The sequence below is a fragment of the Artibeus jamaicensis genome, unplaced genomic scaffold, assembly GCF_021234435.1.
Source record: "Artibeus jamaicensis isolate MK-2021 breed Jamaican fruit bat unplaced genomic scaffold, CSHL_Jam_final contig_415, whole genome shotgun sequence".
Lineage (NCBI taxonomy): Eukaryota > Metazoa > Chordata > Mammalia > Chiroptera > Phyllostomidae > Artibeus > Artibeus jamaicensis.
The window spans coordinates 41,352,487-41,378,014 of record NW_026521823.1 but is presented as its reverse complement, the minus strand read 5'-3'; the positions used below and the strand labels follow the sequence as shown (position 1 = coordinate 41,378,014).

At 56.5% G+C, this 25,528-nt stretch overlaps 1 protein-coding gene and 1 long non-coding RNA gene across 9 annotated transcripts in view; one reads left to right on the top strand and one right to left on the bottom strand.

Annotated features, from left to right (window-relative positions):
- FREM2 (FRAS1 related extracellular matrix 2) overlaps positions 1-19,576 on the bottom strand; it is a 101,024-nt gene extending 81,448 nt beyond the window's left edge. For both annotated transcript variants that reach the window (XM_053665564.1, XM_053665565.1), the window contains exons 1-2: positions 13,712-19,576; positions 9,770-9,859 (exon numbers count right to left, since the gene is read on the bottom strand). In XM_053665564.1, the coding sequence (XP_053521539.1) occupies positions 9,770-9,859; positions 13,712-18,905 (5,284 nt within the window). In that variant the 5' untranslated portion in view covers positions 18,906-19,576. The remainder of the gene's footprint in view (positions 1-9,769; positions 9,860-13,711) is intronic.
- Positions 19,577-19,700: 124 nt separating this feature from the next.
- On the top strand, positions 19,701-24,833 carry LOC119044392 (uncharacterized). 7 transcript variants are annotated; one of them, XR_008391655.1, is made up of 4 exons: positions 19,701-20,043; positions 20,198-20,810; positions 21,986-22,956; positions 24,298-24,833. It is a non-coding gene; the product is annotated as an uncharacterized LOC119044392 (long non-coding RNA). The 7 variants fall into 7 exon arrangements; XR_008391659.1 differs by having other exon boundaries at positions 19,701-20,810; positions 21,986-22,618; positions 22,756-22,956; XR_008391658.1 differs by lacking the exon at positions 20,198-20,810 and having other exon boundaries at positions 19,701-20,172.
- The last annotated feature ends 695 nt before the right edge of the window (positions 24,834-25,528 follow it).

The window sequence follows — 25,528 nt, the reverse complement described above, 5'->3', positions numbered from 1 at the left end:
CTTGAAAACACTGCTTTCAGGGTTCCGGGTCCCCGCCTCTCCCAGCTAAACACCTGGGGTTGAAGGCGGGGAGGCCGGGCTCCCCACGATGGAACCGGGCGCGGCTCCCCGGGGTCTGCGCGGGCGCAGCAGGCGCCGGAGACAAAGAGGCCGCGGAGCCCCAGGGGAGCCGGTCTCCACCGCTTAGTTAAAAAAATAACAGCTCGAACCGAACACAGCTCTGTAATCCCTTTCCCTTCATCTTTTTCTTTTAATTTCGTAGTATCACGAATACTAATGCCCTTTGCGAAAGTGAGTCTTATGTTTACAAGGTGCTTAGCCTCAGCTGAATGATTGATTATAGGAGCTTCTACCCTGGCAATGGAAGAATTCTCAATGTAAACCATCTGAACGAACGCTGGTTTTCTTTTTTTAAGCCCGATAGTTAAATTCCTTAGTGAAAATTACTTATATACAGTTACTCGACAGTCAATTTTTAAAAATTCTCAGGGGCGGAAATAAATTAATGATCTTAGTAAATTTACACGAACTGTTGGAAAGCAGACTGTTAAGAAAAAATTTCCTTTCTCATCAACGCAAGTATTTTCTGCTCCTTGAGAATCTGAAACTCATCTGCATTTGTGAGGCAAGAACAAAACGTCTGCGTCTGTGCTTTGCCCACTGGCTCGTCACGTCATCACAAAGTTAAATTTAATAAACGTTGTTTTTCCTTGTTTGCAGTCAGGATCGCACACGACACTGGTCCCTTGGACCGTGATGTGACGAAAGGCAGAGGTTTTCACTGCTCATCAGACAGGAAGTCTGTTATGTCTGTTCAATGAAACCCACACGTTGTCCCCTTGTCACTGAGAACAACGTTAGAGCCACAAGAGTCTGGGAAGCGGCAGCCTTCCCGTGATGTCCCAGGAAAACCAGAGTTCACATGTTTATTACGTGAAATGAAGAAGTGTCGGGTGACTTCGAACCACTCACACAAGCAACATTCAGCGTCTACGGGACGCGTCTGGGGCTGGAGTAGCATCCAATACCTTCCCCTTCCAGGGACCCCTAATAGAGAATTTCAAACTATATGCTCTTCAGTTACACAAATTTACCCATTTCCTTAAACATTTACGCAGTTGCTTTTATCTTTACGATACTGACTATCTGAACCTCCTGTCACCGGGCGTGGGGCGGGGGGGGGACTGCTCTACAGGCTGAACGTGTTCGGGTGATGCCGAGAGCTGACCTAACAGGACACCTCATCCGTGTCTCCAGCCGGCTGTGGTTCCGTGTGTTAGACTCGACATCAATGCTGGCCTCGGCCAGTGTTTTGGAGTTGCTACGTTTTGATAAACGCAGGTTGGAACATTTAACCATCAAGTGAATAAAACGTGCACTTCTGGTCCCTCCAGAGGAGAAGTCAAACATGCAAATCAAGCTCCGGAGACCCAGCGTTTCCATGTTTTGCCATCGTTGTGGTTTAGTGACGAGCCACCAGCCACATCACACAGTGTCCGTCACGGTCCACTGGCATCTCTGTCCGTCCGCTCTCTCCACAAAAAACCCAGACAGGCAGACTTCACACACAGCTGCTGGGAGACAAGGGAGGAAGGAAGGACGAGGGAAGAGAGGGAGAGAAGGGGAAGAAACTGGGGGGAAATGAGCAAGAGAACTGCAGTTCAAAAAGAAGAGAGGAGGAAGGAAGCAAAGCTCTGGAAAGCCTCCCGGGTCCCGGGACCCCCTCCCTCCTGCGCAGGGGGACCCTCGGGAGCTCGCTGCTCAGACGAAACGGGGTACACGGGTCAGGCCCCGGCTCAGGGCCTCACTCCCGGTCAGTGCGAGAGGCCGGCCTGGGACGGAGGGAGGCCTTCTGCGCGCGCGTTTGGAAGAAGACACCCCGATCGGCGGGTTCAGACCGACCCCTTAACTGCCCCGGGAGCCTTCCCCACGCCCCTCCCGTCCTTCTCACCTTGACGGCAGCAACGCCCTGTTACATGCAGTAGATTCCCCTTCTTCCTCCCTCCAGGGTCCAACCCGCCAGCGAGTCCTGCAGACTGACTGCAAACGGTCCCTGCCTGTCATCCCTCCCTGGGACCCCGTCTCCTGGTTTCCCCTTAGTGCTTAAAAAAAGATTTCCTCCCCCGAGGACATCCCCATCCCCCCCTTTGATTTTAGAGGCCGAGGAAGTGGGGGAGGGGGAAATGTGGGTGTGAGACAGAAACACGGACAGGCTCCCTCCCGTACAGGCCGAGACTTGGGACACTCGCCCTGACCGGGAATCGAACCCGTGACCTTTCGGTGTACAGGACTAGAGCCAACCAGCCAGGACACCCTGGCTGCCTCTCCTCAAATCATAAGTTGGAACACATGGCTCCCTTGCTTTACAGTGGTTTTGGGGTCTCCCTTTCCCATAGAACGGGTTTTCCTGGGCTGCTCTCCGCTCTGTGGATGGAGCTTCCGGCCCCCCGAGCCTCCGCTCTCGCTCCCCCTCCGCCCGGGACCACCGCTGGCCCCCAGCTTCATTCCCTGCCCCCGCTGGGACCGCCTTCCACAGCCTTCCCTCACAGCGCGTCTGTCCTGATTTAAGGGTAACTGCGATGCGTGTGGATGCGTGTGGATGTGTGCACTCGCTTTGTCTGCTGTTCCATCTTCTGCACTGAGCGAAACCTCAGGTGAAAGATCTCGACTATGACGTTCATGGAAACCCTCCAGGTCTCAGTGGACGCCTCCACGTCGCGGGGGCTCCCGCACTTGTTGAATAATTCAAGGCAGAGACGAGGAGGAGATCCCTCTTTAGCGAGGAAGTTCACCGCCGAGGCTCCTCGGTTGTGTTCTCAGAGGGTCCGGCAAACGCAGGGCCGTGCGAGTTACGACTGAACTGAACCGGTTACTGCCGCTGCGGTCTCTCCCGGGCTCTCGGAGCAAATTAAAAACCCAGAACGGGATGTTACTGAGTACACAGTGCATAGCACACGTATTTACATATTCATAGCACACGTGGCACACGTACTCAGTTTGAGATCGTGATGTTTTAATGACTAATGCAAGATGTGCTTAGTTTTTTAAATGTGGCTATCGTTTGTTTTGAATGTAAATAAAAAATCATGCTCAACCTCTAGAAATGGGACTAATAAGAATTTGTATCCATATTCACCGAAAGATTGAACAATTTAAGTTTCTTCTAAGCTAAAGCCAGTAAAAACGGTATATCTCCCGGCCATAGAATTTTGAAATGAACCTAGAGAATAATAACTGATAAACTTTAGTTTATACTTTCTATTTAAAAGGCATAACTTCTGTCATGGACTCTCTAGGTTGGCTACAGAGCCATGCTTCTGAAGGCAGAGACTTGATGGGGCCCCGGTGGCGGGGCAGGGCGGGGGCGGGGCGGTGGCTCGGTCCGCTAGAGCGTCCTCCCAACCTGCTGAGGTTGCCGAGGTTGCCGGTTCCATCCCTGGTCAGGGCACACACAAGAGCAACCAGTGAATGCAGAGACGAGGGGAACAAGTCGGGGCTTTTCTCTCTCTCCCTTCTCCACAAACCAAATTTTTTTAAAAGGGCAGTGATCTGGTGCAGATCCCACACCATCAGCACTCAGTTTCATTGCCCAGAACGCCCGTGTTTTTCCTCTAAGCTGAACACGTCTGTGTGACCGTCTAACGCCGGTACGCAGGCCGTGGTTTCCGACCTGGGGCCCTTATAGTTTCTTGCCCTTGCTTTGAACTCAAGCTACTTATCAGTGACAACTTTGCCTAAACCCCGAAGTCACCAGTCACCCTCCAGCAGAAACCTGGGCTCCTTCTAAGTGGAATGAAGTGCTTCCAGCCTCTTTTTTTTTTTGAATGTTTGCAAATTCAACTGTCGAATACGGCATAAAACCCAGAAAGGGCTGGCTTTTCACGACGTTTCACTTAGAGCAATGAGCCTGCAGCCTCTCCTACTACGTCGAGGGGCTGTTTACAGCCTTCAGTCTCGCGTGAAGGATCTTGGTGGGTGGGAAATGAGGCACCAACAGGAATGACGAAGAGAGCAGCGACACAAGTCTGGCGGTGGGACACTGGTCACAAAGGCCGGTCTTTGTGGCAGAAGGACTCCACGAAGGGCCCGAACAGGGAGGAGGGCGGCACCTGTGGGGGAGGAACCGCTGTTCACCGGGCCCCTCCTCCTTGCAGTGCCCTGAGGCCTGATCCTAGTCCTTTCTTACCCCAAACAGGAAGCCCTGCAATCTGAGGCCGAGGCCTTGACACTGAAAACAAGCAAAGGAACAGGAAACTCGTACAAATTTACGTAAGGACTTTGTGATGAAGGCTGAGGACACTTCCTGCTAACAGAGCTTCCTGCTTCTGCACCTGGCATAATGTCTCACCTCACGTCCCACGAGGTGAAGATGCTTAAAATGTCAGAGATTTGTAGAAAAAGTTTGGGCCTGGCTGGTGTAGCTCAATTGATGAGCGCGGGCTTGTGAACCCAGGGGTTGCTGGTTCGGGTCCCAGCCAGGGCACGTGCCTGGGTTGCGGGCCAGGTCCCCAGTAGGGGGCCCCGGGGAACACAACCACACGCGGATGTTTCCCTCTTCCTTCTTCTCTTCCCCTCTCTCTAAAAAACAGACAAATAAAATATTTTAAAAAGAAAGAAAAAGTCTGCTTCTCTCTAAATTTGAAAATGGTGGAACATTAATATACCCTCCTGACAACTTTTTTTCTTCTGGAAAGAATGTCTGAAGAATAACATGAGCTTTGGACTTGCGGTCACCGTGCGTGTCTTCAGTCTGAAGGATGCTTCACTGACGGTTTCGAAGGGATTTTCACAGCAGCTAATTTCATGTGTTTAAGACGTGAAAGCTTTACGGACAATCTTCCCTGGTGCCTTGGGGATTTAAGCTAATGCCGGGACGGGCGGCTGCTCTGGAGGAATGCAGCGGGCCCGCCGGGAACTATTTTTACAGGCGCTTCCCTTAGATGCCACTCAGCACCCGTCCTCACACTGACGAAGACCTTCCTGTCCCCATGGACCCATTCAGTCACGGTGGCCTTTGTTAAACATGCGCCACGTGCCCGACCCCGGTGACACAAGACGGATGACGCTTGTTGGACGAGGGGGAGCTCCTTCCCGACTGCTGGGGTCCTCACGGTCCCCGGTGCTCAGAATGCGGCGTCCCTGGCCGTGAAGGGAGCGGGAGGGAGAGGCACCAAGTCTGCCCCCCTCAGGTCGGGAGGTGCTGAGGCGTGATGGGCAGTCCCTCGGGCGGACAGCGGGACACACCTGGGGCAGGTGTGTGAGACGGGCTTCACGGGGTAAGACGGGGCGAGGGGAGCTCTCTGCAGGGCAAACTGAGAAGAGGCAGGAGCGCTTCCACAGGAGAACACTTTGTAGGAACACTACAGAGAGTTCAAGGTCACGAGCAAACCCGATGGGAGTCCTGCTCGGGGTTATGAAGGAGATACAAGAATTTTTTCCTTTCCACAAAACCCTAGTGCCGGGGCTCGGAATGGAACTGGAAAAGAGGCGGCGATCCAAGGAGACTGTGTCTCGGGGTCTGTGCTGTCGTCACAGCATGAGCCACCCTTACGGGGACACCATGAAGCTGTGAGGGCGACAGAGAGAAGGAAGCGGACGGCGGTTTCGCTGAACCCACAGGCAGCTGCTGCGCACCCTTGGCCGCGGGCCCCGTAGACGAGGCGGCGGGCGACGGAGCCCCTCTCCGACCGTGGCGTGTGCCCCGGGGCCGGGATGGACAGCAGTGTGGCTCCAGTCTTTTCACGTCCCTCACTAATTTTCCGGGAGATGCTCTCACGACCAAGCAGGTGACCACTGCGAGGTGAGACTACGCGGACCGACCGCACGACTGTGAGCTGCGAGAGGGCGCGTCTGCGCTGGCCCTGCCGCCACGGAGGAGCCTCTTCCACTTTCACTGGGCGTTTAACGTGTGGATTTGTTTTACGTGGCACCACGCGCGTGCTCCCGAGCTTCTGCTTCCGCTGAGCCACGTCTGCGGCCACTGTCACAGCCTTCGTGACTCCCGTGACGTGGTCGCGGGTTAGGACCACGTCGTCTCCATTCATGGCTGCGCGATAGGGTTCAGTGGGCCTGTTCCGTCGTAACCCCGTGGGAAGTGGTTTCTTAAAGGTCTTGTCTTTGTTATTTAATGGGTGAGACAGGCATGAACCGACACCTTAAGGCTGATGTGATTTGTGCGTCTTTGAACTTCAGGAAGAATAAATATCTTCCCACGTGTCATTTTTGAAGGAAGAATTGTCATGGGAGGCCGGGGAAGGGTCCTGCGAACGTGGGGACGTCCTGACTGTGCAAGGGACCTAACACAGCAGCTCCCGGTCCCCAGGCCCCGGAGCTCCTGCTCCGTCCGTCGAGGCAACCCGGACTGCATCTCCCCTGTTAACCGCGTCCAACACCCAGGCTCTGAGAAGCCAGAAAGGCCCAATGGCCGCGCCGCCCCTCCCTGCCCCGACTTAGTGCCGGAGTCCTTCTCCGAGGACAGACTCCCGGCCTTCGATTGGCCTCGAGCTGCCTGGTTGCACCCCGAGAGGGAGGTCGGCCACTTACTCCTGTGACTCAGTTTCCTCATCTGCCAAATAGGAACAAGGCTTTTTGTTTGTTTGTGTTATTATTATTATTTTTTACCAAGCTCTCAGGGACACTAGGAAAGCAACATTGAGTAAGTAATAATAAATCATATGTAAGATTTTAGACCCGACGGAAAGAGCCCTAAGATCTAAGGGTCTCTCTGTGTGTGGGTACACGTGCTATATTAGCCACCATTTATGGGGTGTGAACCCCATGATCAGGGAAAATCCTGACGTCACCTGTGCTGCAGATGGCGTGCTCGTGACACCTGGCATCTGGCCACTGCCCCAAAGCCATCGGAAAACAGGAAGTGCTAACTCTGTCCCAAGTGCCACCCATCACTGGGGGGGGGGGGTCCCAATCCATTACCACCTCATCACAGACGAATCCTGCGGTGAGTCTGGCTCTTACGATAATACAGTTACATCTGAAACAAGAGTTTTAGCTTTCTGTCCTCCTCAATCTTTTCTCTCATTTTTAACCCCTAAAATTAAAAGTTATACATTATTTTTAAGGGTGTTCGAGGGTTATATCTGTCCCCGTGATCTGTTTGCGCGGTCAGTGTCCTGAGATCACTCTTGTTGACTTGAAGAGATGAATTCAGTGGATTGAAAAAAAACATCGAGTGCACAGTTCTTAATTTTAGGCCACGGCACCTTGACTTGCTTCCTGGAGTTGAAATGATGAAAGAATTCCAGGGACTTGGTTTACGAATATGATTACTACTCCTGCCTAGAGCAGGTGATTGTAAATTGCAACGGCTGAGTTCAGGTGACCCCCTGGGGCATCGTTGCCTGGCACCTGGAGGGAGCTCAGCTACTCCTGGGTGGGTGGCTGCGTTGGCAGAGGCCACCTGGCTTCTTGGAGACTGAGGTCCCTCCAGCAGAGACACAGAAACGCTGATTCGCAGGACGCAGGCACCTGCCACCGTACCCAGGGACACCTCTATCTTGGGAAGTGCCCCCAAAATATCACAAATGTGGTTTCGGAAGCATGTAAGAAATGCCATGTCAGGAAGCAGCAGGGTGAGCCCATCTCTGGAATTTTTCTCTCTCACACGGAGCCCCTACTTTTGAGAAAAACTCCTGAAACGATGTAGCTCTCACTTCCACAGACACAGTCTGCAGAGGCCGGCCACATGTCTGGCAAATCCCAGACCCAAACCGGTCTCTTCAACCAATCGTTCCGAACTTAATATCCTGAAATATACTCCATAATGTTTTCCAAAGATGGAGTACAGACTCAGATTTTAAAGTAACTGCTACAATTCCAGCCAGCTAAAGAAAAAAGTGCAGAATAATCGAGTAAGTGTGTGTTGTGTGTATGTATATGTATATGTGTACACACACACGGAAACAGGATGGGGCAACAGTAGGCTCACAGTTGTGAGTATGTGAAACAGTTTATTCTCCTATTATTACTTACTAATTATATATTCCATATGTATATATATAAACCTACTTTTGCCCGACCCCGTATATATGAGGAAGAAAAAGGCAAAATGTAAAAAGTGTAGGCTATGTCTTAGAATTGTGGCCACTGAATGTCAAACTTTTTTTGCAGTTTTAAAGAAAATTGCATTTTTGCTATGCAGGTTCATTCAGTCGTTATTAGAGACAAACACGACGTCCCGAACCAACAGTTTGGTCTTTAAGTTTTAACAGCTTTACAGACGAGATTACGTCGGAGCCCTACCGTGAAGTGTACTGAGCAGCAGGTGGGAGCCGCCCGTGATTCTTGTATAAGCTGGTTTTCCGCTTAGAACTTGGTTTTAGTCTAAGAGTCACTTATGGGCACACAGACCACTGAGCTGAGGTTCCACATGAATAAAGGCACCGCGTCTGTGACGCGTCAGACTTGCAGCGGGGACACCGCCGTGGACGCCCAGGGGACGCTTGCGTTTGCTTCTCTGGCGCCCACCTGGCAGGTGCTGCTCCCCGGCTGGGACTCCGCTGCCTCCGCGGAGATTTCAAACAAGTGCCATGGACCATTTCACGGGTGTGAAGGGCGGGCGCGCAGCTGTTTTGAGGTGACGACACAGCGGAGTGCCACTTTATCGTCTATTGCGCCCTCACCCAAGGGCGTTTTTTTCATAACGTTCGGAGCGACACCAAGCAGCAGGCCAAGGGAGAGAGGACCATCGATGTGAGAGAGAAGCACTGATCGGGGCTTCCTGCACATGCCCTGGTGGGGTGTCGAACCCACAACCGAAGCCTCTGCCCAGACCAGGAATCAAACCAGGCCTTCTGGTCCCAGGGACGACGCCCAACCCGCCGAGCCACACCGCAAGGACCAGGGCTCCCTCTCAAAAGCATCACAAGAAGACTGACAACTCCACTCCAATGGCTTCTTTTCTCCGTCTCCTCCCTTCCTACACTCGTCCCCTCACGTCCTGCGTCCTGTTCACACAACACACATCTTCCCGGTGTTCTAAGTCTCACACGAGCATGTGAGGACACGCACGCCTGTACGACCGACCAACCTCGCCGCCGCCTTTCCCCTCCTGGTCTGGGGGTTTGGGGGAGAGAGCGGAGGAGCGCGGGAGCAGCAGGCGGCGCTGGGTGCGAAGGAGCGACGACAAGATCAGCGCCCGGGACACCTGGGCCGCGCGCGGGTCCTGCCCTCGTCCCCCAGCTTCCTCAGACGGCACCGGACTGACTTCACGGAGACAAGTCACAGAGAGCCCCCAGCTACGGGGACCGGCACACACACCGAGGGTGAGGCCGGCACACCTTCCTCGCACCGACGTCCTGGTGAACTCGGCACGTGGCCCAGCAGTGTCAGCGCCCCCAGCGCCCTGTGCAAACTGGAAAAGGCACGTGTCCCGATGTGCGCGAGCCGAGGGGCCTGGGGAGGCACCCGGGTGGCGCACGGCTGAACTCCAACACCCTCTTGTCACCCTGAGTGGCAGTGGAGTCAGGGCACAGTCTGAACAACTGGACGGGGGAGTCCTGTCTACACAGATCTTTCTTCTTAGTGTTTACGAGTCACAAGACAGAACTAAGCAGAACACCTGCCTGAGGCCACTGCCGAGCAGCACTGCATCAGAGAGACCATGCACGATTTTCTGTGGCAACCAGCAAATTCCCTTTGTCTGAAACCGGGTGAGCACGCACACCCCCCGATACGGGTTCCTCGCAACGCCGAGGAGCGGCCCGTGGAGGTCCCCCGCCTCGGGTACACCCCCAGGCAGCCGAGCACTCACCGCCGTCTTCCACGGTGAAGTGGAACGCGTCGCTGGTGGCGTTAGACCCTTCTCTTAAGACGTAGCATATCTTCATGTCGTCGATGTCCGCTGGAAAAGAACCGAAGGACGAGACGGCTGATTAGTCCCTGGGGTCCCCTGGTGACTCAGGGACTCCTACCGGCTGTTCCCACCCCCTTCTCTGGAGGGAAGCAGTGAGCTCTCCTGTCTCTAAGCCCCCAGGTTTCAGCTTTCCCTCCGAACCCCAGTGCCCCACACAGAGCTCAAGGATTAGGTTGTAGCTCTGGCTGGTGCGGCTCAGTGGATTGGGGACTAGCCTGCGACCCAAAGGGTCGCCAGTTGGATTCCCAGTGGGGGCACAGGCCAGGGTTGCAGGGCAGGTGCCCAGGAGGGGGCGCTGGAGAGGCAACCACACATGGCTGTTTCTCTCCCTTCTCTTTCTAAAAATAAATAATACAGTAATAAAGCTTTAAAAAAAGAATGAGGTTGTAATAACAGCGAGGCGCTCTGCCCTCCCCTTCTGCACAGCATTTGAGTGAGCGCGCCCCAGAGCAGCGGCTGCCTAAACACGGGGCCCACGACAGCTGGGCAGGGAGGTATTTTGGGGCTTGGAAGATTTCCTGGCACCAGAGGCGCCACACCCGAGGCGGCCCTGCAGGGCCGGCCCCAGCTCACTTTCTCACCCTGGGCAGTGCCGCCCGCTGATTTTAAGCAGCCCACATTTTGAAAGAGAAAAGACAATCGGAATTAAAAAAAAAACCCACATTGAAACAGCTATCATGAATCAATATTGGAGAGAACGGAGAATAAAACACATCTAATGAATGCTAAAACCTGTACTCATGGGGAGAAATGATTCTCCCTCAGAAATGCCCTTTCCAAAAAAACCCCAAAACAAAACAACACAAAAAAAACAACCTGTGGAGGAGGGGAAAAAAAAAAGAATGCCCTTTTTGCCCTGGCTGGCGTAGCTCAGTGGATTGAGCGCGGGCCTGCAAACCAGAGTATCGCGGTTCAATTCCCAGTCAGGGCACATGCCTGGGTTGCGGGCCAGTTCCCAGCAGGGGACACATGAGAGGCAACCATACATTGATATTCTCTCCCTCTCTTTCTCCTTCCCTTCCCCTCTCTCGAAAAATAAATAAATAAAATATTTAAAAAAAAAAGAATGCCCTTTTTGTGGCTTCCCATTTTAGTGATCAAATTCCCTGGCATAATTTGTTTTTATTGTTGGCTGACGCACAATTTAAAAAATGTAACTCATCCATTTTACCAGTCGTCTCCTTAATGACGGGCTCCCGACGGCAGAGGCAAACCCTGGTTCGGCCGCACTCGAAATAGACGGTTATTCGATCTGCGCCAAGCAGAGGGCAGCTGCTTCCCAGGCCCCGAAATCGAGATGGGAGCGAGAGCCGCTCGTGACACCGCACGGCGCCCTGCGGGGCGTCGCCCTTAGGGCTGCGGTAGGTGCCTGCTGTGACGAGTAAAGGCTTTACCTCCGAGGAACCGATTTCACCAGGAAGAGTCCCAAGTCACACAAGGGGTTAGAACCCACACATGGGTCCACAGAGGGGGAACGCGGGCTTTCCCTGGGCTCACACGGAGCCGAGAGAGGTGACGGGGTACAGCGGGACACCCGGGTGGGGACGGTGTGGTGCGTGGGGGACGCACCTGACCGCTGGCGGGGCTGCTCGGAGGGGAGGCGAGTTCACGCCACTTTGTCCTCCCTGCAGCTCCTTTCCAACCGAACTACAATTTCCCCATTTCTGCCCCGTGTCATTTTTAGCTTTCTGCACGGCTCCCTCTGCTAGAAGACCGAGGATTTCTGGGGTTTGTTTTCACCTTCCCACAGCCCCTCGCTCAGGGTGTGACACTCAGCAAAGGCTCCCGTGTTCCGGAACCTGAAGGAAAAGAGCCCAGAGGTGCAGAGGGCCCTGGTAGCATCACCACCTGCCTACGTGTGACGCTTCTAAGGGACGGGGCGTGAAGCCGCTGCACAGACGGCTCGCGGGAAGCGAGTGCCGTGCCCTGGTGCCTGATGCCCTGATGGGGCAGCCTGGGCGCCCCCTGGTCGCGTGGGGAAGGCCCCTTCCCAACATGGCCGCCCCTTCTTTAACTTTGTAAGAAAACCTAAACGCTCTATCACGAGGAAAAGGGGGAAAAACCGGTACACTCAGTCTCTAAATTAATGTGTTTTTTTTTTAAAAAAACTATGGTACTTGGGAGATAGTTTCATTGAAATAAATCACTACTTCAAAACTGACTTTTAAGAACATTTTTAAGCGAAGAGGCAATGGATGCGACTCTTTGACACCCAGTTGCTGATTCTCCCTCTGGGTTAGAGCAACAGAGACTCTCTTCATTTCCCTTCCAACTCTGTTACCAACGCACGGTCCCACACGGGGGCTCACAAACGCTCTGCCGAGGAGAGGCTTTGATCGTGCCTGCTGGTCTACAGGCGCCTCCCAAAGTAACACAAACACATTAGAAATTAAACACAGACGCGACCCGCTGCTGAGGGCACAGAAGTGTTAGGACACCGATCAGCCCAAATGTCGTCTTGTTTAAGTAAACATCTAACAGCAAGATCTTTTTTTCTAAATGTTCAACGTACATCAAAGATATTTCAGTGTAATCTACACACTGTTTCATTCCATGGGTTTAAAAAAACCAACCTAAGTCCATTAAGATGCCTGAAACCACACCCTGTTTCAGACCCAGAGGAAACTGCTGGAAGGTACATGCTGGCTTCTGGCCGAGAGGCGGGGGGTCGGCCTGTGGGGCGAGCCGCCAGCACCTAACACAGAGCAGCAGCTCACTTGGACCCTGCGCTTCGCGACACCCGTGTTTCTTAACACCTTGCTTATCTGAGAGCCCAACACCACCGCGGGGACGCGCGGGGGTCACACTCCATCTCCGCCCACAGAGGACAGATCCCTTTCCACCCCCAAGGTGGCGGGGTTTTCCTGGAAGCCGCCCCGAGCCCTTGGCAGTGCGAGCCCACTGCTCAGCGCCCTGGCTCCCACGCCAGCTCCCCGACTGGCTGCTCAGAGCCCCCCGGCCCTTCCTGGCTCAGGTGGGGTCCCCACACAAAAGAAGAGTCAGGTTAGGGAGACGCTTCAGCCACGAGAACGCAGGTGCAGGCAGGTGCCGAAGTGTCCGTGATTGTGATTGAAACAGGGCAGAGCAGTTTCGGGATCAAACTACTCCCTCCTTGTGCTGTTCATTTTACTAACGTTTCGGGTTTTCGGGTTCTTACAGGAGGCGGACTGCGGGGACAGACATACTGTCTTCTCACTGTCACGCCTTCCACCACGCCCTTGTCTGGGCTTTACCGCAGTAACAGGCTCGCACCCGTGATCTTTATGAACTTAGATAGGGGCTTACTTCTTATGACTTTGGACAGGTGTTTGCCCTGAAATATAAAAAATTATACACTCTGCAAAGTATAAACACGTCTTTTAATTTTAGTTACAAAGTTTCTACCAACTATCACAGTATTAGAACAATGCCCTAAAAAATGAAAGGAATGTAAACCTGGAGGGTCTCTTTGAATGCTACTTGATGGTAATAATAATAATCGGAACACTCGGAGTTTAGCGAGCACGCCCCTGCCTGCGGGGTTGAACCGCCTCACGGACAGTCTGCGGCGCACGGGGCAGGCCTCTCAGAGGGCAGGGGTGCAGCACACAGAGCCCGGCTGCAGGGCCCGGCTGCCGCCGCCAAAACCCACTGATGCTCTCACGAAGGCACCGCAGGGAGACCTGTGGCAGGAAAGGAGCGGTCCTCCCAGGAGAGAGAGTCCCTGGGTTCCCCCCTTCCCCTTTCTGCCCCTCCCCGTCCTGCGCTAGAATGCGAGGCTCTCCTTCCTGAAGTTCCCAGGGACAGCTTCCTGGGAGGAGACCCGGCCCACCGCCGGTCACACAGAAGAACGCGCCGTACCTTGTGTGAACCGCGAGACGCTGTGGTTGCCTTGGCCCAGGTGGAGGAGGTGGCCGTGCCGAGGGGCCTCCGTCACCACGAACCGCAGAGCAGCATGCGGGCTGTCCCTGTCCTCCGCTCTCAGGACTTTGTTTGTGACCACGAACCCCAAGTGGCCGGTGGCCAGAGTGCGGAGCGAAGAGGCCCCTTTGTTCACAGCGACTTGGGGGGCGCTGTTGTCCACAGCTAAGACCCGGATCTTCATGACCTGGGGCTTCCTCGTCTCAAATGCCGTGTCGGGGAAGACGTAGAAGTCCGCGTGGGAGCCGTCGGTCACCGTGAAGGAGAAGCTGTCCTCGCTCGACTCAGTGCCATCGTGCCTGTAGCTGAGCAAGTTCTCGTTCAGGTCCTGCTTGGTGAAGACCGCGGCGGGGCTGCTGCCGTTCAGGAGGAGCTGGCCGTGCAGGGGCATCTGCGTGACCGTGAACTTCAGCAGGCGGTCAGGCGTGTCTCTGTCTTCCACTGTGAGCTCGAAGGGGGTGATCAGCTTGTGCTCCCCTTCGCTGACGACCAGGTCGCGGAGGGTGACCACTGGCCTTTTGTTGTCCACGTCGCTGATGGAGATGCGGAAGGTCCGGAAGACTGGGTTGCGTCCGTCGGTGACCTGGAACTCGAAGCTGTCCGTCTTCACCTCGTCGTCGGCCGTGTGCACGTAGTAGATTTTGTTGCCCGCCAGCTGGAGCTGAGTGAAGGACGTGATGGGCGCCCCGGGGTGGTCTGTGCACCCCAAGAGGCCCCTCACGGGGGCCCTGGTGATGGTGAAGACCAGGTGTTCGTCGGGGCTGTTCAAGTCACTGGTGCTCAGGAGGTCTGTCGTCAGGGTGACCTTCCCGCCTTCTCTCAAGGACACGCCCTTACTGATGACATCAGGGAAGACGATGTCGATGCTCCCAATGGAGACGTAGAAGTAGCGGTCGATGAGGGCGTTGGTGCCGTCTGTCACGTCGAACTTGATCAGGTCCCGCACGCTCTCCCGCCCGGAGTGGACGTACTGAAGTAAGTTGCTGTCCACGTCCTCCTGGGTGAAGTTCATGCCCAGGGAGACGTTTTCAAAGGCCCCCGTTGGCTTTTGCCTCTGCAGTAGGCCGTGCTCCGGCCCGTAGCGGACAATGTAAACCAAGGACTTGTCTTCAGAATCCAAATCGGTCGCCATCAGTACTTTGTTGTTCACGGTTTTGGTCTCCCCAACTTCGATCTCCAGGCCACTGTTGATGGCCATTCGGGGGGTCTCGTCGTCCACGGGGATGACGGTGACCAGCACGGTCTTCTCCACGGAGTGCTGGCCGTCTGTGAGCCGAATCACGAAGCCGTCCTCCTGGGTCTCGGAGTCGTCGTGCTCGTAGATGATGCTGGAGCTCTCGAGGATCTGGTCCAGGGTGAAGCTCTGCACCTCCACCGTGCCGTCGGCCAGCTGGTGCAGGATGCGGCCGTGCGCCGGGGGCCGGGCGAGAGTGAAAGTCAGCTCCTCCCGAGGGACGTCCGCGTCGGCGGCGTTGAGGATGGGCGTGTCGACCACCAGGCTCCTGCCCTCCATCACCACGAACTCTCTGGTGAATAGCTCCGGCGGCTCGTCGTTGGCGGGGACGATCACCACGGGGAAGAAGTGTCTCTCTGAAAGGTGGACGCCATCCGAGCAGCGGAACGCAAACCTGTCCTCCACCGGCTCCACCCCCCGGTGGACACTCTGGACGTAGTTCACGTGGCCCTGCCTGACGTCTTTGAGGGTGAAGGCGCTCACGGCAATGCCCGCCCTCGACTTCTCCGAACCTGGGGCCGGGGAGATGTTCTCCACGTAGCCGGAGCTGGGCTGGGTGACAATCGTGCACAGGATGTCATCGTTCGGGGAGTCCCTGTCCTCGGCACTCAGGTGCCTTGAGGTGATGATGCTCTTGTCACCTTCCGTTACTATGAACTGTTCACCTACAGAAATTTCTGGGGCCTGGCTGTCAACAGGCAGGATGGTCACCCACACGGTGACTCTCTGGATGGAACTGCCACCGACTCTCCATCCTGGAGATGTGCCCGAGAGACTCAGGTTGAAAGAGTCCCCTTGGGGCAGCAGACCTATCTCGCCGCCCGTGTGGGCGTAGACAACGGAGCCCTCCAGGATGTCCCTTTGGGTGAACTGCTCTGCGGGAGCACCGCCGACCAGGACCTCGCCGTGCGAGGGCGGGTCCTCCAAGAGGAAGGTCAGCATCAGGTCCTCCACGCCCTCCCGGGTCCCCGTGATCACGCCGGCAGTGACTTCCGCGGCTCCGTTCTCTAACACGTCCAGGTAGGACCCCAGGGTGCCGGCGGGGAGGCTCGGCACCGGCACCTCGTCCTCCCCGGGCAGGACAGTCACCCTGAGGGTGACGGGCACCATGTGGTGTCTGTCGCTGACCTCCAGGGAGCAGCTGTCTGTCAGGGACCCGTCCCCACTGTGGTCGTAGGAAATCCGACCCTGTTGTATGTCCTCCAAGTGGAAAGTGGCCCCTGCCCGCAGGATCCGACCGGAGGCCCGCAGGTGGCCGTGTGTGGGCGCCTGCGTGACGGTGAACGTGATGTGGGCCGCGTCTGTGTCCACGTCGGTCACGTGCAGCTCGGAGGTGCTCAGGGTGTGGCGGCCGCCCCCCGGGGTGGTGAAGCCGGTGTTGAGGATCTCCGGCGGCTGGTTGTCCTCCGGCTGCAAGTACAGGGTGAAGGTGCCCGGGGCCACGTTGCCCGCCCGGTCCTCCACCTGGAACTGGAACTGCGCCACGCGGGCCGCCACCCCCAGCTCCTGCTCGGGAGGTCGGTAGGCGACTTTGTGGTGGTTGATCTGGGCCTGGGTGAAGTGGACCACCACGACCGCAGGGTTTTCTGTCAGGACCAAGGAGCCCAGCGGGGCCGGGGCGCGGTTTTCGTCTGTGTCCATCGGGGGCCGGGTCACCGTGTAGCGCAGCTCGCGGTCGTCGGTGTCCAGGTCCGTGTAGCGCAGCCACTTCCTCCTCAGCGGCGTGAGCTTGGACTCCTGCACCACCATCCGCAGGGGGCAGCCGCTGCCCAGCTCCGGGGGGAGGCGGTCCACGGGATGCACGCGGACCACAAACCTCTGCCGCCCGGACCGGTTGGGAGGGTCATGGGTGTCCTGCACCCGGAACTCGAACTGGTCCGTCACCGGCCCGGGGCTGTGGGGCCCCGTGTGCACGTAGAACAGCCTGCCCGCGGTGACGTCCTGCTGCTGCCACTCCGTCACGGTTCGCTCGTAGAACGCGCCCCGTTTCCGCCACGGGCTCCCGGCCAGCTGCTCCCCCTCACCGGGGGGATGAGCCCTGCGCAGAATCAGATGCCCCGCCTTGGGCGGCGACTCCAGCAGGAACAGCAGCAGGGTGTCATCGGAGTCCATGTCAGTGGCACTCAGAGCCAAGGGCGAGACCGGCGCCGTCTCGCCCTCCGCCAGCGTCAGCCCGGTGTTGGCGTTGAGGACGGGCGGCTGGTCGTCCACGGGCACCAAGGTGATGGGGAACAAGAACTGCACCTGGTGCCTGCGTCCCCCGTCCACCATGCGCAGCACCAGGTTGTCACTCAGGGAGCCGTCTTTGTCGTCGTGACGGTAGACCACCTGACCCGCCGCGAGCTCAGCTACCGTGAAGGTCTTGGGGGCAGAGCTGCGGCTGTCGCTGCCCAGAAGGATGAGGTGTCCGTGCCGGAGCCCAGCCACCACCTCCAGCTGCACGGCCTCCAGGTCGTCCTCATCGCTGATGACCAAATTCTGGGGGCCGCTGCCTGGGGGGCCGGTGAGGGACCGGGACTGGCCCTCATAGAGAACGAGGCCCGTGTTGCGGGTGACCACGGGTGCCAGCGTGTTCATGGGCTTCACCACCACCATGAAGGCGAAGGGGTCTGAGGCGGCTCCTTCTGGGTCCACCACCTCCAGCTCAAACTCGAAGACGCGCTCCTCGTGGGAGTCCTCGGAGGGCGGCTGGTACGCAATCTTCAGCAGGCGCAGGTCTCTCTGGGTGAAGGAGGAGAGGGGCAGGCTGCGGTCCTCGGTGCTCACCAGGCAGCCCTGGCCGGGCTGGAGCGCAGAGGTGAGGTTGAAGATCAGCAGGTCCGGGGGAGATTCCGCGTCCTCCGCCGCCAGCATGTCTGGAGTCAGCGCGGTCAGGACGAACTGGGCCACCTCCATCATCATCATGGCCACGAAGCTGGGCTTGGGCGCCGTGTTTTCGGCCCCTCCTCGGATTCTCACCAGCACCTGGAAGTGCTCTCGTTTCAAAGCAGGGGTGCCCTCGGGGGCGCCTCTCGAGCGCAGCTCCACCACCATGGGCACCCAGTCGCGGTTCGGGGAGCGACTGGGCGCCGTATGGCGGTAGCGCACACCTAGCTCCTGGAAAGCTCTGCAGTCCATCAGGAGGGGCTCCCCGGCGCCCCCCTCACCGGCCGGCCCTGCTCCAGCAGCTCCCCGTGACGGGTAGTTCAGCAGCTCCCCGTAGCGAGGCAGCGTCCCCAAGCCGGACAGGACGCCCACGCGACACTCCTCCGTTTCGGGCTGGTAGGCGAACTCCAGGCTCCGCGCGTCCAGGGCATTGCTGGTCCCCAGGAGCTCCTCCACGACTAGGGGCAAGTTCCGGGTCACCACCTCCAGCTGCGAGAAGACCACCTCCACCTCCAGCACCAGGGGAAGCACCGCCGTCCCTCCGCGCGCGTCGTAGCGCAGCTGCAGCGGGACGCGGTCTCGCGACGGGCTGCGCGCGCCCAGGTGAGAGTAGCTCACCTCTCGAGGGCCGAAGTCGCACGGGAAGCGCTTGGGATGCAGGCGGCCCGGCCGCTGGGCCAGAGCGTCGTTGTCCAGCACGGTCACCGCGCAGCGGTCCCCCGGCTGTACTTGCAGCACCAGGTCGTGCAGGGGGTCCAGCCAGACCTCTCGGCCGAAGGGCACCCGGAGCCCACGGTTCGCCATTACTATAGCCTCCTCGGCGGGGACCCCGGCGACCCCCGAGAGATCCGAGGACAGCGACTCCATGCCGGGGGCAGCGGGCTGTGCCGGGGCGCGGCTCACCAGTGACAGGAGCAGGGGCAGCAGCAGCAGCCCCCGGGGCGGCGCCAGAGGCGGCGGCACCGGCTGCAAACCCGTGGGGCCGACTCCCTGGCGCCCGCGGGAGGTGCCCCCGGGGGTCCCGGCGGCGTGCATGGTGCAGGTGTTGCAGCCCGGACAGGTAAGCCCGAGAGCGCGCGGTCACTCCGCGGGCAGGCGCAAGAGACCCCCTCCGGGAAGCTCCAGGACTGCGCGCGCTGCCTGCGGCGACTCGCTGCGGCCGAGGCTGGGAACGAAGGACCAGCCAGGGGCGCGGCCAGGCGGGACTGGACCTCGCCGGGAGGACGACGGGCCCTCCCGGCCTCGCGCGGCTCTGTGGCGCGAAGCGAGCCGCTGCACTGCTCGTCCCCAGGGCTCGGGACCGAGCTTGGGCTTTGAGGGAACCCCCCCCTTACTCGGGGGCAGCCAATCCTCGGTCCCCGGAGGAGGCCCCGATCCCCGGGTTGGACGGCGACTCCTGCCAATCAGCTGCTGCGGGGGGAGGCGGGGCCCGAGCGGGCGAGGCGGCCGGAGAAGATTCCTCCGCTGGTCCCGCGAGCGAGGGGCAGGGAGGCCGGGGGCAGCCCCCGCCCCGCCGCGCGCTCCCCCTGGGCTGCCCGCGGGGCTGGACCGCCTCTCCCGCTACAGCAACGCGCGACCGCCCACCTCAGCTCCCACCCCCGCACGCAGGGGAGTCCGGCGCAGGGGTGGTCGTTTCTGCCCGAAACTGGCAAGTCCGAGACCAAAGTTCTGCGCAAAGCCGCTGGGGCGCCAGTCGAAACCCGGAGCTTTTGGGGCGGGGCGGGGGGCGCGGGGGCGGGGCGCACTCTGAAGCGCATTTGCAGAAGAACTTAAAAGCCGAAGTAGATCGAGCCCCTCCCCCCCCCCCCCCCCCCGCTGCTGTCTCTCGGTGAATTACAATAGACACAGGCCTCGGGTCCGTGAGTTTTCCACGAGCCTCTCCTTTGCAAACGGAGTTCACAGCGGAGAAGAGAGAAAGGACGCTGAGAGCACGCGAGCGAGGCCGTGCGTCTGCGGGACTGGTTCGGGGAATGCGCAGCCCCGCGCCCTTCCAGGGCCAGCGCCACTGCAGCTGTCCCGAGCGGCGTCCCGGCCGTGCTCGCGGTGGTCACACCGCGTCCAACCCCACCCGGCGGCGTCGCGTTCCCCGCGCGCCCGGAGAACCGACAAACACCCCGAGGGCGGCCGCTGGCGGGAGTGGAAGTCGGAGCTCGAGCGCCTCCTGCCCCCCAGCGTCAGTCTGGCTTCGGACGGGTGTGGGCGTCCTTTAAAGGGGGGTTTTTTCTACTGACCGGCCCCCGCCCCTCCCAGACGCTCACGAGGAAGGCTCAGCCGCTGGTTCCTCGAGCAATCTGGCTCACTTGTGGGTGATGCTCTTTTCTCTCCAGAAGTAATGGCCAGGTGATGAAGTGGAGTAGAATGGAATAGGGCCACCCCGCCCTTCTCCCTCCTGAAATATCGTTTGGATTTGGGAAAGAACGGAGTGTAAGGAGCCGGTGGGCCCTTTTAAGTTTCCGTCTAAGCGGGAGGTGTGGGATTCTGCCCCAGGGAGCCCACGGGGCAGTGTCTGCCCCTGGGGTCAAGAGATGGAAAGTTCTGGAATTTTTCAGAGAGAGAGAGAGAGAGAGAGATTGATTTAAAATGAAGCACTCATCCAAAACAAACGGCATTAGGTTAATTGAATTAATACCGAGTTTATCCTCTATATTTTGTACTTGGGGGAAGCTTTTAACTCCCCTTGCCATCGATGGGTACATTCCACAATTTAGTACAAAATGGACATTTAGGATCATAGGAGGTTTTTCAACACCCAAGAAATCCTCCTTCACACTGTTCCCCAGTTTCCCACTGGCTTTCACATTTTTTTGGCATATTTTATAATTCATTACGCTTCCTTACCGTTGCGCACAGAATTCAAGTTGCAGTGCCAAGGGGAAAAATCTGATGGTGCCAAACAAGTAGGAAGATGCACCTGAGGCAGAACATCAATGTCAGAATATGGTTCGTTATATGCGGTACTTCAAACTCGCATTATGTGTTTTGATTGACAAGGGTCAGATGAAAGCTGAGAGGCCCTCTGCCAAGTCTGTCCCTCTGGCAGGCATGTGCCTGCCAGAGCCAGACCCACAGCCCCGCCCCTGCCACTTCCCAAGTGGCTTCAGGGCTTTCCTGTCCCCCTTTTCCGAAAGTCCAGCTCTGTTTGTCTTGAAAGCAGTGATAGATAAAGAGCCACATTCGAAGGGCGGTCGGATGTCTGAAGGGCAGAGTTCAGTATTTTGTTTCATGGTAAGATGAATACAGGCTCACATTTATTTTATTTTTTAAAGATTTTATTCATTTATTTTTGGAGAGGGGGAGAGAGGAAGAGAAACATCACGGTGTGGTTGCCTCTTGTGTGCCCCCTACTGGAGACCTGGCCTGCAGCCCAGGCATGTGCCCTGACCAGGAATAGAACTGGTGGCTGTTTAGGGGGTGGCACTCAACCCCCTGAGCCACACACATTTATTTTTAAGGAAGGCAATCAACTACTTTTTTTTTTTAAACTTTTATTGTCCTGCCTTGATTGAAGTTTAGAGTGATTCTTAGGACTTACTATTTTTTGGAGGAGGGAGGTAAATGTCTTAGTTATTTTTTAACTACATAGATGGTAACACATACTGTTATTTGCTTAAATATGTTGCATTATGATTATTAAAGAATAGTGAAGTGTTTAATTCTCATCTGATAGTATTATTGCTGATGATCTATCTTCTGGGTTAATTACTTCAGTGTTAAAAGTTTCTATCCTTAAATTAGCAAGGGAATACTATTTTACAGCTAACATTCTCAATTTCATAAGAGAAAAAATAAGCTGGGAAAACTTATACTTTTTATTAAGTCTCAGCTTAAATCTTCAGTCAGTTATTTTCTTAAGCCTTTTAATACTTCCTGAATGTACTCTGGGCAAAATATCCTTTAAAATAAATTCTTGAATTTGTTTAGCAAATGAAAAACACCCCAAAGCATCTCCTCCAGTCCACTTAAAGCTAAAACTTTTATTTATTTACTTTTGGGGGAAGTACTTTTTTTTTTTTTAAGATGTGGGGAGGGCAGGGCGGAGGAGAGAACGAGGCGGAGCCCTGGGCAGGGCTCGGGCCTAAGGTTCTGCGCCCGAGAATCTGTTTCCCAAACTACAGGAGGAACGTGATGAACTGGAGACGCTGAGTCAGGAAGTGGAAGGCAGGTCCGGCCCCTGCAGTCAGACCGGAGCAGAGGCGGCATCTGGTGAGATCTGACCTGGTTCAAGGTCACTCCGGAGCTCACTTCCATTTCTCGGGTGGTGAGTCTCCAGGGCAGATGGCCTCAGAGGCACCTTGAAAATGCTTACAGATGAACGATGGGGGCTTCCTACCCAACACCTTTGACAGTTCTCAACAGAACTTCATTCTCCGGAGGCTTCCAGACCACGCCTGCCTGTAAGTGCCAAACTAGCTGACCGAGAGCTGGGCTCCGGCCTGGGCTGGACTCCCACCAGCTCTGTGACTGGCGGCACCTCCCCGTCTCGCTGCCGCGGTCATCTTCTGTGCTCAGGGGGCGGCTGCGAGTCCCCCTTCGGCCCCGGCCCCCTTGGTTATGGTTCGGTGCCCAGCGTAGGGACGGCCAGGCGTTTTGCGGCCTCGAGCTCCCGGGCCAGAGGCAGCAGCCGTCCTTCTGTCGCCAGGAAGCCGGACTCTGCGCATAGGCCCCGCGCCTCCGAGGCTGGGTCAGAGCCCGTGCCCGGTGACCAGCGGCTCCTTTGAAAATACTCGGAACAGCGTTCGCATTCACCGGTATGGGCAGCTCACGCACAACACACTAAGAAACTGTTTTTGTTAACCAACAAGAGAATGAAAAACCTAGCGATGTGAAATAAAATTAAATTCACTGTGGGGGTACGTGAATTTTTGAGATGGATCTATTACCACAGGGTACACGGAGTGCGGGAAACATTTTCCAGACGAAGTTGTGTCCAGGTGGCACTGGCGGTGGAGAAGAGGGGAACCAAGGACTGGGAGCCGGTGGGTTCTTTAAAAAATGTTTGTTGGTTTGAGAGAGAGAGAGAAACACGGATACGAGAGAGAAATACACGCCTCGTCCGGGGAGGAATCCCCAAACCTAAGCAGCCCAGGTAGGCGCCCTGACCGGAGATCGAACTCCATGCTCTGGGCACTGGGGCAGCGCTGCCCCCCAGGAGCCGCCCCCCAGGGCAGCGGTTTTGAGGCTCCTTTCCTCACTTGCTTGGAGCTGGGGCAAGTCACTGTCTGCATCTCCAAAAATGTGACCGGGGAAGGGGAGGACAGGTGCAAATATTGCCCGTGCCACCCTCGTGAAGTTATGGAGAAGGTGAGATAAGATGTGTGTGTGCACATACATTCGTACCTGTGAGTGTGTACACACACTCAGAGTGTAATGCTTATACAGTGCTGGCGGCAGCGCCCGCATTTCGAAGGCGGGGAAACGGGATCCGGGAGTCGGAGACCCGCGCGCGGAGCTGGAGAGGAAAGGGACTGCAGGTCGGACCACAGGCAGCGCCTGCGTCCCACCTGCGGCTCCCACCTGGGGGTGAGGACGGCGACGTTTCCGCCCGCCCCGCAGGCTCTGTTCACCTGCCGGCCTCGGGTCGCGCTCTGCACCCGGAGTCCCCGCCCCAGGCCCTTCGGCTGGCGCTTCTCTCAGGTGACCACGGTCTCTGGATGGTCCCTAGGGGTGTCCTGCTACCTCCACAGAGATCTTCACGAGCCCTCCCACCGTGACGCTGCACCCCATGTCCGTCCTTTCCCAAGGAGTTTCCCTGGAAGCCACTGGGCCAGGCCTCCCAGCAGCTTTGCAGGGTGGCCGGGTGCCTCAGTCGGTCTCCTCGCAGTCAACCCGAGGACCTGACTTGGGCTGAATTAGAACGAAAAGGAAATGCGAAGATGTAGTAGACCTCCCCTGAATTCTGGGAAGCTGGCTCTAGAAGGTTCCAGAACGTGAGCATGGGCGCTGAGCTCCCCTTGGTGATGGCCTGGGGGAAGGGCCACCCCCCCAGCTGTGGCCAGTGCGGCCGCCCTGCCACCGGGACCTGAGTGTCGCTGCAGCTGCTCCGACCTTCTCCCTGCCCCTGTGAACTCGAAGGCCCAAATGTACCCAAGCTGAAGTCACAGGCCCACCCGTTGGCTGCCCCGGGCCCAGGGAAGGACGCGTCTGGCCTTCTTGGCCGCCCGGTGTGGAGGGACCAGCTCACCTCCAGGGCTCAGGCCGCGGCGCGGCTCCTGTCCCGGAATGAGGGCGAGTCACAGTGGCTCCACCTTATATCCGGGGGGACCGACACACAGCAGCGTCCAGGGATTTTCCCAAGTTCCTGAAATTACTGACAAAACCGGAATTAAGTACATTAGATGAAATGAAGTTAAATCCAGTGAACTAAAAATCAAGGACTGCCGTTTTCTCTCTCCTTTCCATTCTGACGTGTTATTTTTTTCCCTTTAAGGATATTCGGCAGGCCCTTCCGACTGCTTCTTCTGTGGGGTGGCTGAGCACTGTGGTCGGAGTGGTGGCGACGGCCGTGCCTTCTGGCGGCTTCAATGATGGGAACCACGGAGTGCACACTCCTGGGGACCTGCTGGGGCCACACAGACCCTTCCGACTGAGGAAAGAGAAAACCGGGAGGAGGTGGCAGCGGCCAGGGGTCCCTGTGGCTGCAGAGGGCGGGGCCGAGCCCCAGGACCTCAGCGGGGCCTGGCGTCCAGCACAAAAGCCGGCACTTGACTCCTCTGAAAACAGTTTTCCCAAATATTTGGCCACGTTAGAATCTGGTTCTAAAGCCCGTGATCCTGGGCGTTAATCGCTGTGGGGTTTCCACCTGTAAGTCTTCAAACAAAACTCAGGATGAAGTATAATTTAAACACGGCTTGAACAAGAGACCACCACTCGGCTGAGCCCAGAAAACCTAAACAACGCACAAGGGAAAAAGTTCTTCTCTTGCACCCTAATTAAAAAAAATAAATTATGTGATGACTTCTGCCAGCTTTGCACAGCAACCCTATTTTTTGGCTTTTATTAATAGGCCTCTATCAAGGTACCTATTATGGTGTCTTTGGGGTGTACGATGAGATTTAACAGAAGCCCTTTCTCTTAATTATGTAGCTAAATGAATATCTTTGGCACATTCACACTATTCTTCCTACTATCTCAAGATTCCTGCGTGTTGATATTTGTCTGGCTGTGTATTTGAACACAGCCTTGCAGTGTGGGTGGATGTTTTCTGTAAAAATCTGCTGAGTCAGGTGAGCCTTAACTCAGAAAAAAAAACCATGGTTTACTTTCCATTACCTGCAGTCAACCGTGGTCTGAAAATGTGAAATGGAAAATTCCAGACACAAACAATGCGTCAGTGTTAGGCCGAGTGCTCTTTGGAATAGCACGAGGAAATCTCGCTCTGTTCCTCTCCGTCCTGCCTGGGGCGTGAATCCTCCCTTTGTTGGGAGAGAGTGTGGCAAGCGTGCACGCCACACTCAACACACCTTCCATTACAGCACAGTGTTAACACGGTTCTATGTTAATATTGGTTGTTGTTAATCTCCTACTGTGTGTGCCTAATGCCTAATTCATAAATTAAACTTTATCATAGAAATGTAGGATTAGCAACAAAATGCAGTATATACTACGGGGTGTTTACTGTGGGCAGATCCAGGCTGAGAAGCCGGCTCCCACCTTGTATA